At 37.9% G+C, this 15,489-nt stretch overlaps 1 protein-coding gene and 1 pseudogene across 5 annotated transcripts in view; both read left to right on the top strand.

The window, feature by feature from the left end:
* Nucleotides 1-485: 485 nt before the first annotated feature.
* The window catches only part of Dmxl1 (Dmx like 1), a 160,205-nt gene continuing 145,201 nt past the window's right edge, over nt 486-15,489 (top strand). For all 5 annotated transcript variants that reach the window (XM_047554855.1, XM_047554854.1, XM_047554853.1 and 2 more), the window contains exon 1: nt 486-1,002. In XM_047554855.1, the coding sequence (XP_047410811.1) occupies nt 916-1,002 (87 nt within the window). In that variant the 5' untranslated portion in view covers nt 486-915. The remainder of the gene's footprint in view (nt 1,003-15,489) is intronic.
* On the top strand, nt 1,073-14,517 carry LOC124986917 (protein zyg-11 homolog A-like; annotated as a pseudogene).

Raw genomic sequence — 15,489 nt, 5'->3', positions numbered from 1 at the left:
TAAAGATTCTCGCGAGGAGCCTGGGGAGCAGTGCATCTTGGGACTTGTAGTCCTAACAAGAGCGAGAACACTGCAATTCCATTATAAGGCACTTCTCCCCTTGAAACTTTCTGTCTCAACAGATAGATTAAATCCTAAACTAAAGCATAACTTCACAAATCTTACCTTCCTAGACTCGTTATGCTTCTGTTAGGCTCATACTTTCAACGCTTAAACGGACAGTGATCTCTTTCACAAGCCTCAAAGAGATTGGCCCGTTTTCTCTATTGGGCGGAGCTCCAGGTGGAATCGAGCTCATGATTGGGCCAGCTTGTGACCAGAAGAGGCGTTTTGGTATCTACATGCGAAAAGAGTCTTTTTCTCCTGATTGTACGCTTTTTTTTTTTTTTTTTTTTTTTCCGCTGAATGAACTCTCGCGATATTTCGACTGAAGGGACCCAAAGACGCGTCGTGAGCAGCCGAGGACTGTGGGGGTGGCGGGCACAGAAGCCGGGAGGGGACAGGTCAGGCGGGGAGGGGAGTGCGTGCTGCCTGCGCCACTTGGGCTCGGTCAGGGCCGGCTGACCCCAGCACAGAGGAAGTGCGCGTACAGCGCGGCCCTTGTGGCTGGTGAGTCGGCCCGGGTCGCGGCTTGTGTGTGGAGCCGGAGCTTCACCTGGGCCTTCGCGCGCAGTGACAGGTGCGCGGAGGAGCGCGGCGCTCCACCGCTCGCCGACCCGCCCCCTCCGGGCCTTGCCCGCCAGGGCTAGGGATGAGCCGCGGACCCCAGCTGAGCGGCTCGGGCTTTTGGCGCCTATCACTGTCGGCGTCGCCGCGGAAGAGCGGCCGCCGCCCCTGAGGGAAGCAGGAGGGAAGCGGCCGCTCATCCCGGGCATGAGCCGGACGCGGCGTCTACAGCTCGACTAAGGCGCCGTCATGAACCTGCACCAGGTGTTGACCGGGGCAGTGAATCCTGGCGACCACTGCTTCTCCGTGGGCAGCGTCGGCGACCAGCGCTTCACGGTGAGTGAGAGAGGCTCCCGAGTCGCCCTGGACTGGTCCGCGCCCCCGAGCCAGCGGGGCTTGTCCGGGAATGAAGGACAGAGGCCGGGAGCGCCTGGTCGCTCCCTCCGGGTCCCGGTCACCTAGGGCAAGGCGGACCTGGCCCTTGAGAACGAAGGTGGCAAAATCATTTCGTTCTTTGGGGTACTGTGTACAGTCTGAAATCACAAGTTAGAATGTGTTAGGATTTAAAATATTTTTTGTCAGATTTCCTAGGGCCGAAGTGGTTTGCCAAAGTCGTTTGTCCAAAATTATTTGTTGAATAATGAGTTGAGGACTTTTTATTTTCCCTTTCCATAGTCCTAAATTGTCAAATTTAGAAATATTTGAGATTGGTTTTGGTTTTTATTCTGTTAAAATATCTGTAGTTAAAAAGAGTGGGTGTCCTAAAACAATTACTAATTGTTTTCTATCAACGCCATCACTCAGTGAAAACTGCTTTACATTTATTTTTTTCAAAATCACTAAGGAACAACTTTGGAAACAAGAAAAGTATTTTAAAAATAACTCTTTGCTACCATTATTTGAATTTGACATATAAGAGTCAAGTAGTCTTTGAAAACCTTAAATATTGTTTCAATTAATTACTGAAAGTTGCACCCTGTTTTTCAGTATAACTCCTTTTTGCTATGGAGTTGTATTTCCAGGTTAAGGTTTACTCAGAGTAACTTGGTTTTCATTGGTCTTCCCATGTAATTAGGAGGAGGATCACCCCACATTTGCTGTTTTATCAGTACAGTTTATCTGCCAAAGTATGATTTTTGCTATAATTTCAAACTATAAATCAGTATTATAGGTGATGCTTTTTGTCTACATATTTGTAATGGTGATTTTTGCTACAACTTGTGTAGATTATGTCGTTAGTTGTGATTAAAAGTAAACCTCAGTTTCTTATAAGTGAAACAAAGTAAGTAGCGTAACAGATGCGCCAGGTTTAGGAGTCTTAAAAATTTCTAATCTTACTGCCTAACTTTGACTTTTTCTGTCTTTTGTTAGAATAAATACCCAACATTTAACATAGTTGAGGCATTTAATGCCTAAGCTCTACTTTTAGAGTTATGCTAACCTAGCATTTTGCTTTCAAATAAAGACTATGCCTTCCCTGTGGAGTGACTCATGAACACCTTAGTTTGCACTTGACAGTAGTAATTGTTGAAATTCTAATTCTAGATATTTACCTAGGCAGAATATTCTGGGAGAGAATGAACTCTGAGGGTCTCAGGAACTGTGTTCTCCCTATAGTTGTACATTGCTCTCTATACTTAAAGGAAGAAAATAAGCCTCATCCTTAGGGGTTTTCCTAGTGGAAGATTATAGGATAGAAATGTTGCATTTTGTACCATCTCCTGGAGTTGTATGAGTACTTTCTCCAGTGTAAGTTTTAAGTTTTTTGTTTTCTTTTTTTGGTATCAGGGATTGAACTCAGGGCCCTCAACCACTGAGCCACATCCCCAGCCCTTTTTTGTATTTTATTTAGAGACAGAGTCTCGCTGAGTTACTTAGTGCCTCATTGTTGCTGAGGCTGGCTTTGAATTCTCATCCTCCTGCCTCAGCCTCCTGATCCATTGGAATTACAGGTATGCTGGCTAGTTTTAAAAAAAATTTTAAAGAAGGCATTCAGAATCTATGTAAGTAGTTTCAAATTATATATACAATAGATGGTCTATTAAAGGATGCATTCTTTAAAACCTTTGTGAATTGCCTCTATGTTATTTTTAAGGAGAGGTCAGTTAATGTGCCAAGAATTATATGGTCATCATACACCATCATGTGGCTTGTTCCTCAGTTCTGTTTTTAAAAGTCTATTTCCCTAAAGCAGACTATAATCATCTCCCTGAAAGCTTACTGTAGCTTTCTCTCAGATTTCTGGAAATGAAAGAGTAAATAATTTTTTGTTTTTGTTTTTGTTTTATTGCTGTATTGGAGATGGAACTTAGAGCGCTCCACCACTGAACTACCTCCCCAGCCCTTTTTATTTTTTATATTTGAAACAGGGTTTACTAAATTGCTGAGGCTGGCCTCAAACTTGTAATCCTTCTACCTCAGCCTCATGAGTTACTGAATCGTAGGTATGAGCCATTGTGCCTGACTTAGTAAATAATAAGTGTGTGCATGTGTATGTGTGTATTTATTATAAGGAAATCCCAGCTCTCTTTAATTTTGGTGATAGTTGAAGAATTATCAGTCATGTTTTCTCTAGTGCAGCCAGTCCATCCCTCACTCTTTAACATTGTATTGATGGTTCTGTTAGACGCTAAGGTTCTTGCCCTCAATTTCCTGAATACTTGCATACATCTCAAATTTATCTTTCTTTAATTTGCCCTTTTCTCTGTTTCTCATGTTAAAATACAGACTCTGTGGTTTACTCCTTGACTATTGTTTTTAACCTTTTTTTTTTTTTTTTTTTTAATGGTGGGAGGGGATCAAACCAGGGCCTGAATCATGCTAGCTAGGTAGGCACTCTTCCACTAGCCCAGATCAATTGATCTTTATTTCTCTTTCTTTCCAGATAGCAAAAATTAATGGTAGATGATATGTGAAGATTAAAAATTGCTCTCATTTGCAGTTTAACTCAGGGATGTGACATCTTCTTACAGTACCCCTAGAAGAATGCTTTTATCCCTCTGGTGCTTTATACCTTAAGACATTCTTGCAGTTGTAATTCCTCACTTTGCATATTTTCAAATAACTCACCTTTTTTGGTTTTGGAAGATTATAGGAAGTGAGATCCTGTTTTCTGAATAAAATCTGAGAGGTTTTAAATTGAAATGAAATTGAATTCCAGTTATCATGTTTTCTAGATTCTAAAACATGCAGTTACTAATACAGGTTAGTATACCTAAGTATTAGATTTTTAAAAATACTTAAACAGGCTTCAAACTATTTTGACTTTGCCCTTAGTTAGAAAGCTTATAGTAGGCAGTGACCATGTCTCACACTTTCAAAGCACTTTATTTGTACTTTTATTATATTGTTAACCAGTCTTCCCTTGTATATTTGCCATGGCTTCATTGTGAGTGCCTAGAACAGTGATTGAGGGAGTGGTGATACCTAATAGTTGAGTCATTACATGGATTTAATTTCCAGCATAGTTCCTTATAGTTATTTATGAGCACGTTCTTTTGCAATCTTTAAATTTCTTTTTTTCTCATTGGTACAATGAGACTACTATTGTAGTAACTCATAGGGATGTTACATGAAAAAGCGCATAGCTCTAAGTTCATGGTTTAGAATATGTAAAACTCTTTAAAATGTCAACTTTTATGAAATTAAAGCTATATTCATTATAATGTCTGTCATTAGAAAGTGCTTGGTAAATACTGGTTGAGTTGATTAATTATGGCTAAAGAAGCCTTTCTGCAATGTAATTAATAATTAGTGTGATTTAAAATAGCTTTATTTGAACCGAAATAAAATATTTCTGTTAAAGTTTTTTTTTTTTCAAAGTCAGTTGTTATGCATTTTATCATCAACATAAGCAACTAGGAAAGACTTCAGTACACTAAATCAAAATTCTTCCATTTTTCCTTTAGTTATTGGAATGCTTCCTTTACACCTATTTCTTTGTTAATTTACTTCCGATTTTAGAGTGAAAATATGTAGCTATCTGATCTTGATTTGTTGACATGTGTTTTTAGGAAAAAATATTTTGTTTATAAAAGGCAATAAGAGAGGCACCATTAATTAGAACCTAATATTTTTATATATACTTAGTGTTGAAACTGTTGTGAGTGAAATGGAAAGGGAGTTAATTTCCAAGAGACGGAAAAATTGTGCTAATACTTAGAGCTTCCTTTTTCTGATTGGAATTTTAACACCTTAGCTATAGTAGGGAAAGGTTCCACTTAGTGTTAGGCAACTAAGTGTTCCTAGCTAAAGCGACCCAGATTAGAAATCAGAAGACTTGCAGCTGTTTGGTGCTGGTAGATAAGTGGGGACTGAAAAAGTATTCTTCTTTCTCAACTCTCTGTGATAGTAAGCAGGATTTAGTTTAACTCCTTTGTTCACTGTAGGGAAGCCTGATTGGGTATAATTGCTATATTGGGAGGATGGGAAATAATTTTTATTTATTTTTTGGAAGGAACCATGAGAATCTTTGTGAGTGGGGAGAATGCAGAAGGGAAAAGTTTGCTGCAGTTCATATCTGAGAAATAAATATGTTTGTGGTGCTTATAAGGCCATTCCAAGTATTAAATTGGCCTTTTTAAAAAAATTTGACTTGTTTTACAAAACATATTATAAAATTACCTTTAATACTGGTACTAATTCTCAATAATAATATATATAGTTTTTAAAGATAATAAACATTGGTTACAAGATACCGAACTATGTTCTAGTCGTTTAACAAGGACATATACTAGAAAGAAATTCTTTAGGATATTCACCTGATATGATTGGTTAAATCAAAATGTCAATGAAAAGAAAATCCAAGTATCTTATAGAAATCTAGGGTTTCCTTATTAGAACATCGATTGTAGTCTTGAATAGTTTTTGAAATTTAGAGTATTCGAGAAGATTCTCTGTCAAAATTTAAGCTAAAAATCATGTTTTGATTATGTGCTTGATAGAATAATTTGTCCCAGTTTTTCCTGTGCATCCTGTTTAGTCTCAAGTTAGCAAACCTAAAGTCATATGTGCCTAATAGAAAGATTTTCATTGATTACTAATAGAATGTTTTGATTATAGATGTTTTGACATAAGCTTTTGGTATACCAATTGTAATATAGGCAATATTACCTGACTGTTTATTTGATAAGACAGTGCCGTGTGTCTTTTTTTGTTTGTTTTGTTTTTTGTTTTCTGTGTTGCTGGGGATGGAACTCAAGGCCTCATTCATGCTTCATGAATGCTCTACCACCGAATTTTTCTCCCAGCTGTTGAATTCCTTTTCTAGTAGTTGATTCTTTTCTTCTTACTACAGATTTGTGAGGTATTTAGATCACATCAATTCATATCATATCTGTGTTACAGAATGAAAATAACTGTATGGAAATCCGACCTCATATCTTGTCCTTTTTAGTTAGTGTTTAGTATAGTTATTGTTAAACATGTAGATTTTGTAATTAAGATAATTTAGCATGAGTTAGTTTAGCAAGCCTTTGTTGCCAATATCCTTTAACTTTCTTGACTTCTTTTCTTTGTGTTGAATCTGACCAAATCTCACATACTTGATCACTTCTGTGGTTCATTCTTGTTCTTACCTCCCTGATTCTTTTTTTTTTTTATTAAAATCTTTTTTATTTTTACAGACTGCATTTTGATTCATTGTACACAAATGGGGTACAACTTTTCTTCATTTCTATGGTTGTACACAATGTAGATTCACACCATTCATGTAATTATACATATACATAGGGTAATACTGTCTGTCTCATTCTACTGTCTTTCCATCCCCCCACCCCCTTCCACCCCATTTTCCTCTACACCATCCAAAGTTCCTTCTTTCTTCTCTTCCCCACATCACCCCCCCCCCCCCGCCTCATTATATATTGTCATGCACTTATCAAGAGGAAACATTTGGCCTTCAGTTTTTTGGGCTTGGCCTACTTCACTTAGCATGATATTTTCCAGTTTTATCCATTTACCAGCAAATGCCATAGTTTTATTATTCTTTATGGCTGAGTAATAGTCCATTGTGTATATATACCACAGTTTCTTTATCCATTTGTCAATTGAAGGGCATCTTGGTTGGTTCCACAGTCTAGCTATTGTGAATTGAGCTGCTATGAACATTGATGTGGTTGCATCACTGGTATACTGATATTAAGTTCTTTGGGTATAAACTGAGAAGTGGGATAACTGTGTCAAATGGTGGGTCCATTCCAAGCTTTCTGAGGAATCTCCATATTGCTTTCCAGAGTGGCTACACCAATTTGCAACTCCACCAGCAATGTATGAGTGTGCCTTTTTCCCCACATCCACACCAACACTTATTATTGCTTGTGTTCTTGATAATAGCCATTCTAATTGGAGTTAGATGAAATCTTAGGGTGGTTTTAATTTGCATTTCTCTAATTACCAGGGATGATGAACACTATTTCATATATTTGTTGATCACCTGTATATCTTCTTCTGTGAAGTGTCTGCCCATTTCCTTAGCCCATTTACTGATTGGGTTCTTTGTATTTTGGGTGTAAAGTTTTTTAAGTTCTTTGGAGATGAGTGCTCTGTCTGAAGCGTGTGTGGAAAAGATTTTCTCCCACTCTGTAGGCTCTCTTTTCACATTATTGATTGTTTCCTGTGCTGAGAAAAAACTTTTTAGTTTAAATCTATCCCATTTGATTCTTGCTTTTACTTCTTGCGTTATGGGGGTCTTGTTAAGGAAGTCTGGTCCTAAGCCAACGTGATGGAGATTTGGGCCTACTTTTTCATCTATTTGGTGAAGGGTCTCAGGTCTAATTCCTAGATCCTTGATCCATTTCGGAGTTGAGTTTTGTACAGGGTGAGAGATAGGGGTTTAATTTCATTTTAATGTGTGTGGATTTCCAGTTTTCCCAGCACCATTTGTTGAAATGGCTGTCTTTTCTCCATTGTAAGTTTTTGGCATCTTTTTCTAGTATGAGATTGTTGTACTTATGTGGGTATGTCTCCGTGTCTTCTATCCTGTACCGTTGGTCTACCTGTCTATTTTGGTGCCAATACCATGCCATTTTTGTTCCTATTGCTCTATAGTAGAGTTTAAGGTCTGGTATTGTGATACCTTCTGCATCACTTTCTTGCCCAGAATTGCTTTGGCTATTCTGGATCTTTTGTTCTTCCAGATGAATTTCATAATTGCTTTTTCTGTTTCTATGAGAAATGTCATATTTTAATTGGAATTGCATTAAATCTGTATAGTGCCTTTGGAAGTATGACCATTTTGATAATATTAATTCTGCCTATCCAAGAACATGGGAGATCTTTCCATCTTCTAAAGTCTTCTTCAGTTTCTTTCTTCAGTGTTTTGTAGTTTTCATTGTAGAGATCTTTCACCTCTTTGGTTATATTAATTCCCAAGTATTTTTTTTTTTTTTTGAGGCTATTGTGAACGGACCCTGATTCTTTTTTAAAAATATTTTTCATCAATTTTTTAATAACTTTATTTTTTATGTGGTGCTGAGGATTGAACCCAGTGCCTCACATGTACTAGGCAATCACTCTTATCACTGAGCCATAACCCCAGCCCCACTTCCCTGATTTGTAAGCACTCCTAGACTATGTAATAAAATTGTGTGGAAAATAAAGTCATGTTTGCCAACTTCAGATGGGACCTCAAAGCACAGGAATCTGCCCATTCATTTTAACTTGAGTTTCTTCTGAAACCTCCCACCCCAACATTCTCTTATTTATATAATTTGCTACCTGGAATCTGTCAGATCCTAACTCATTTTCAGTTTTAAGCTGAAAAATCCACTTATATCAACATCTATTCTTTCTTCCTCTCCTCCTGGTACAATAAAAGGGTTGTTTGCTGCATGTCCAGACTTATTCCTTTTCCTTTGCTCTGGATCTTATCTTTTCAGTCTGTCTCTAGTACTTTAGTCCTTCTGTTATGGTATATCCACTCTATCCCAGAAGTTCTAAAACATGCTTAAAATTCTCATCCTAAAAAAATAACCAACCAGAAAATCCTTGACAAGTTGTTTCTGACTTCATAGCTATAGTCCTTGAGATGTCTATATTTATTACAATTTTACATTCCACGTACTTCTTAACTCTCTAAGTTCTGGCAGTGCTTGTCCTCTATTACCAGCAACCACATCGATGTTAACTTGAATCAACAGGTCTCCTCCACATATTGCTTTCTCTTTGTCATTTGTCATGTTGAGCATTCTCTCCTATTTCTTTGGCTTAGTTATACCAAACCAAAAGCCTGTCCTATAATTCCTTGTTTACTTGTCAGCTACTAGACTGCAGTGTCTCTAGCTACAATGATATCTTTTTTTGTCATTGCATTTCAAACAGTTGTCAAATAGGGCCTTGTACATACTGTGAGAACAATAGGAAAAAAGAACCTGTGGTGGAATCAAAAGAGCTGCTCCAAAGATTAAGCTCACTATAGGCAAAGCCTAGACAACTTCTTTTGGGCTGCCTCCCCTTCCCCATAATCCCAGTTTAGGATCTTCAAAATGTAAAATCTTGGTTACTTAAAAGACTTTAGGGTAGGAAAGTGGGATTTTCAGATTCTGGTTAACTTTCCTCAAAAATAGCGCTCTCCTTTATTCATTATTTCATTCCTTTAAAATTTATTGATGCCATATCTGTGGAAGTCATTGTTTATTGGTAGTCAGAATTTCTTTAACTTGGGTCAAACTTTTTTAAAATTAAAAATGATATCTTAGCAAATAAATAGATGTAGTTGGAGAATATCATGCTAAGTGAGATAAGCCAGTTCCCAAATACCAAAGACCAAATGATCTCTCTGATAAGGGGATGATGATACGTAATGGGAGTTGGGAGGAAGGCAAGAATGAAGGAAGGAAAGGTTGTATAAAGGAAAAAGAGAGGTGGGTAGGAGGTGGGGGGAAGGAAAAATAGCAGAATGAGACAAACATCACTGCCCTGTGTGCATGTATGATTACACAAATGGTGCAACTCTACTTCGTGTAAAACCAGAGAAACAAAAGTTGTACCTCATTTGTGTACAATGAATCTAAATAAATAGATAGATAGATAAATAAATAAATAAATTGATATCTTAAAGGAAAAAAGCTGGTTAAGGTGCTACTTTTTTTTTTTTTTTTTTGGTACCAGGATTGAACTGAATGGTGCTTAACCACTGAGCCACATCCCCAGCCCTTTTTGTATTTTTTTTAATTTAGAGACAGGGTCTCACCAAGTTGCTTAGGGCCTTGCTAAGTTGCTGAGGCTGGCTTTGAACTCACGATCCTCTTGCTTTAACCTCCTGAGCTGCTGGGATTACAGGCTTGGGCTACCTCCCCCAGCATGATTGAGGTAATACTTTGAACCACACATCTTCACACTTAAGTTTCTGTGATCAGTGGGCTTCTGGTTTAGTTTTGCCTTTATTTTTCTTGATGTTGTTAGGGATTCAACCCAGGACCTTGTGCATGGTAGGCAAGCACCCTACCACTGAGCTATATCCCCAGACCCAAATTTGGTTTTATAGAAGGAATAAGAACCTATCAGTACTGAACGCATGAAGTATGGATGAGTAGTTAATTTGAAGGAGATAAAGATCTGCAGAGTAGAGTACCAACTTAGATCTTACAATTTTCTCCACAATACCTCTTGCTTACCTTTTCCTTTTATATTTGACTGTTCACTTTGTGTAATGTTTTTAAGATCCATTTTGTAGCGTGTATCAGTACTTCATTCTTTTTTTATGGATGAATAATATTCCATTGTATAGATACATATCTTGTTTGTTCATCAGTTGATGGACATTTGAGTTGTTTCCCCTCCATGTTTATGATAAATAATGCTGATATGAGCATTTATATACAAGTTTTTATGTGGACATATGTTTTTAATTCTCTTGGTATATATCTAGGTGTGAAAAAGCTATGCATATGGTAACTGTGCTTAAATTTTTGGGGAACTGCCAAATTGTTTCACAGTTTTCATCACTTTACATTCCATTATCTTATATTCCCACCAGCAGTGTGTGAGGGTTTCGGTTACTCTACATCCTCACCAACACTTGTTATTTTCCTTTTTTGGGGAGAGAGAGTATTGGGAATTGAACCCAGGGACATTTACCACTGAGCTACATCTTCAGTCTTTTTATTTTTGATACATGGTCTCACTAAGTTGCTGAGGCTGGCCTTGAATTTGTGATTCTCCTGCCTCAGCCTCCTGAGTCGCTGGAATTACAGGCATGCACCCTGTGCCTGATTATTTTCTCTTTAAAAAAACAAACTATCCTATTAGTTATGTAGTGCTATCATTGTGGTTTTTATTTGCATTCCCCTAATGAATAATGATGTTGAGTAGCAGTTTAGTGTTAATCATAAGTTTTAATAAAAGGGTAAACAAAGGATTATCTTTTTTTGCTGAAGTTTGACAGACTCTTTTTGAACTGCATTTCATTTTGTATTATTAAAATTTTGTGTAATTATGCTGGACATGGTGGCACATGCCTCTAAGGCCAACTACTAAGGAGGCTGAGACAGGAGGATTGCAAGTTTGAGGTCAGCCTTAGCAACTTAGTGATACTCTGTCTTAAAATTTAAAATGGACCACCATTTGACCCAGTTATCCCATTCCTCAATATATACCCAAAGGACTTAAAATTAGCATACTACAGTGACACAGGCACATCAATGTTTATAGCAGCTTAATTCACAATAGCTAAGCTATGGAACAAGCCTAGGTGTCCTTCAACAGCTAAATGGATAAAGAAAATGTGGTATATACGCAGTGGAATATTACTGTCATAAAGAAGAATGAAATTATGGCATTTGCAGGTAAATGGATGGAACTGGAGACTATCGTGCTAAATGAAATAAACCAGTCCCCAAAAAACAAAGGCTGAATGTTCTCTCTGATATGTGAATGCTAACACAAAATAAGGAGTTGGAGGAGGGAATAATAGAAGTTCATGGGATTAGACAAAGGGGAATGAAGGGAAGGAATGGGGGATGGGAATAGGAGAGACAGTAGAATGAATCAGACATAACTTTCCTATGTTTGTATATGAATACACAACTGGTGAAACTCCATATTATACACAACCACAAGAATGGGATCCTAATTAGAATAAGTTATACTCCATGTATGCATGATATGTTAAAATACATTCTACTGTCATATATATCGAAAAAGAACAAGTAAGAAAAAAGTTTAAAAAGGGCTGGGTGTATAGCCCAGAGGCAGATACTCCTGGGTTCAATCACCATTACCACACACACACAAATTTAAAAAATTTTTGTGTAATTGGTTTCAGCCTGATTAGTGAATTAATGAAAGTTTATCCAACATGTCTATAGCCTGGCTATAAACATCTACTTGTTTGTGACAATGATTATGTCTGTAACATTCCAGGTTTCTGTAGAGATAAACTGCCAAGAATAAAATAACTACTTAAGGAATCTTCTAAGATTTTGTTAGTTGTTGATAATAAAATAAAACAAAACTGGAGAACAGGTTAATTACTCTCATAATGCTGTCAGCTGTTTTTAATCTGTTCTGTGGATTCTTGATAGTTACAAAGGACCCTCTATCTGTACTATCTTATTTCCACGTCTGAAGGCATTGAGTGGCCTGGAGTTTATGTATCTATTAGTATAACAAAGTGGATATTCATTTTGCCTTATCTGTTTTATGTCATACAAATTGTTCACTAATTTAAAATTGCCTTAATCAGTGCTGTCCAGCAGTTGCCTGCTGTGGACTGATACCTCCATGGGATCCTAGCCCCTGCATGTAGCTTCTTTTCAGTGCCCTATGGGTGGGACACCATGGTTCACTTCTTGCATCTGGGCCTGTGACCCTGAACCTTCCCTTAATCCTTCCTGAAACCCAGAAAGATAACCTAGGCTGCTGTGTGGCACAACGAAGTTGACTGATAGAACAGTACGTATTTTCCAATGCAACCAAATGAATCCAAAGATGGTCAATATCCCAAAAGCTAAAATCTCTGCAGCCACTTTCATAATAGTCTTCTGCTGTCACATTCATTAAAGTAGACACCATTGCAGTGCACTCTGACATTCCAATCCCAGACATCGTAAGTAAACTCTGCAGCAGTAGCTGGATCTCACGAAACCTCCAGTGTCTCCTATTAGATTCAATAAGCATTCTTTAAGATTTAAGACTACTGTCCTTTGGTCATCTTACTGGTCTTCCCATTTTAGGTGTTTTCAGTGTTCACTTTTACAGCAAAGACATGGCTAATGTGTCTTAGTTACCAAACCTGGAAAATTTGGATATCTCTAATACTCTAGTTATGAACATGTCTGCATTTCTTACCTATAGGGATTGACTCAAGTCTCACATACCATGACCAAATCACAAATTCTTGCAGTCATCAGAGAACTTCAGTGTCTGCTTCACCTGGATATTTTTTATCAAAAGCAAGTCAAATCAGAGCTAGCTTTTTATTTGGTAGTGCAGAAGGATATCCTGCCAAATATTTTGTCCCTGGATATTTCTGGAGGCAGTTTCATCACTAATGGGGCTGTAGAGCTGTTTATACCCCAGCAGCCTGGAATGCAATTTGTGGAACTCTTGGCTAGAAACATTGGTTATTCTGACTTCTTTACTTACAAGGTTTGAGGGTTTTTGGGGAAGCCAGTATGAGTTAGATTTCCAGAGCACGGAGCAGATACAGGAACCGGTCATGTTTTATGAAGGAATCTCTTTATAGGCTCTTCACAGATACTTTTTTTGCTGGAATTGAACCCAGGGACTTGTGCTTGTGAGGCAAGCTCTCTACCAACTAAGCTATATCCCCAACCCCACAGATACATTTTTAATGCATGTAATCATGCCTGCCATTTCAAAGTTTGTTAGGAATGAAAACTCATCAGGGATTTGCTAGGGCAATTCACAGCCAGTGGTTGTGCTCTCAGCATGGCAGGGCCTGGCTCTGGGATGCCTGTTCACCTGTTTTCAGGTCACCTGTCTACTTTTCAAGACTCTGAAAAATTTTCCCAAAAGTTAGAGAAGAATTATCTTCTTTTCTGAACCAATTGCAGGATTCTTATAGATATTCTATTTGATACTGGATATTTGTTTGATGCTGCCAAGTTTGTTACATAAACAGTGGCAGTGAGCATCACCTTGATTTCAGACTGCAGCTATCACCTGAGCAAACTGTACAACTTCAAGAAGAGCTCTTCATGGCAGTTAAGGAACTTCTAGGAGTAATCAAAGATCACCAAGAATTTAGATGATGTCACTTACTTGTTACTTTGAAGGCACTTGAGAATCTTACAGATGCGTCTCCAGGTTACTGTAATGATTCATTGAAAATGAGCTTTATGCAAGTTTTAGTGACTTTTTCAGTCTTCAGTATAAAGCAAAGTACTTGGTCTTTTAAACAACATAGCTGAAGTCAGAGAGTTCTTTTCCAATGGTGACAAAAAATGTGGTGAAGCATATCAGCAGTTTACTTCATAGCAAGGAATTGGAGTGAGCTTTTCTGCTGTAGACCTCCTGACCAACAGCCCTGGCTATTGCAGAGGAGTGTTCTTTTTCAGGATTTTCTTGCAATTATGCAGAATTAGCCAAGTTCAAGTTGGAAGATGTCAGCATTTTTGACCTACAGATCTTACAAATCATTTTTCACACTCCTTGGCAATTTATTTCAACCAACAGTTCAGTTCTAGGCACCATGGGTTACGTATCTTGTCTGCAATTAAAAACCCAAGCAAATACTTCAAAATGTTAGTTGAAGAAGAAAGATTGCAGTTTTCGAATGATGTCCAGGACCACAGTCAGGCAAACCCCCAAGCACAGCAGATTGTAATTTCCATTCTAGAGGATTGCAGGATGTGTTTCATGAATTGTCAGAATCTCATTTTGTGTTGAACACCTTTCTTAACTTGAGGGTTTCTAAGGGTGATCTCTGTTCTGGACATCAGGTCGTCTTCCCTGTCAGTAATTGAATATTGAAAACAGTTGTTGGCGTTTGTGTATTGGCTGTCTCATTGTCCTTTTCTTGTTGATTTTCTATAAGTTACAGAAAGACCTAATCCCTAATCACATTGGAATCATTTTGGAAAACCCCTTCAGCAGCAATTTGGAAAAAAATCAAATACAGTGGACTCTGTGGGAAGACCTGGGAGCTTGTGTTGTAATAGCTATGCCATTTATCCCTGGCCCTCACTTTGGGAGTTTGTCAGGGAACTGAAACCTCTTTACTGGGAAGAGGAAGGACAGACCTACAGGGAGACTTGGTATTTATGTTAAAATTTCTCAGTTGTTATGTTTGGTATGTGAATCTACCAGAAAAGAAGCACACAAACAAAAGATGAGAAATAATATATTTTAAAATGTTCTTGGGCTGAGGCTGTAGCTCTGTTGCAGAGCACTTGCCTAGCGTGTGTGAAGTACTGGGTTTGATCCATAGCACCACATAAAAATAAATAAATAAAATAGAGGCATTCTGTCTATGTATGACTACAAAAATTTTTAAAAAAATGTTTTTTGTACAGTGATGTACCCCAGTAATCCCAGCTACTTGGGAGGCTAAGGAAGGAGGATCACAAGTTTAAAAGATAGCCTGTGCAACTTAATGAGACCTTTTTTCAGAATTAAAAAAAAAAAAAAAAAAAAAAAAGAGCAGGAGATGTAGTCCAGTGTTAGAGCAAGCACTCCTGGCTTCAATCCTTAGTACCTAGTGGGAGGGGATGTTTTCTGGAAAACAGAACCTCTGTTGGAGTGGGGAGAAAAGATTTGCTTTCTTTTATTTTCCCACAGATCCCTGAGTACTTTCCATTTGAGAGACAGAAGGAAGAGAAACACATACACACCACACACACACATGCAGACCACACACAC

This window comes from Sciurus carolinensis, chromosome 6 (genome assembly GCF_902686445.1).
Source record: "Sciurus carolinensis chromosome 6, mSciCar1.2, whole genome shotgun sequence".
Classification (NCBI taxonomy): domain Eukaryota; kingdom Metazoa; phylum Chordata; class Mammalia; order Rodentia; family Sciuridae; genus Sciurus; species Sciurus carolinensis.
This window is presented reverse-complemented; position numbering and strand designations above follow the sequence as displayed.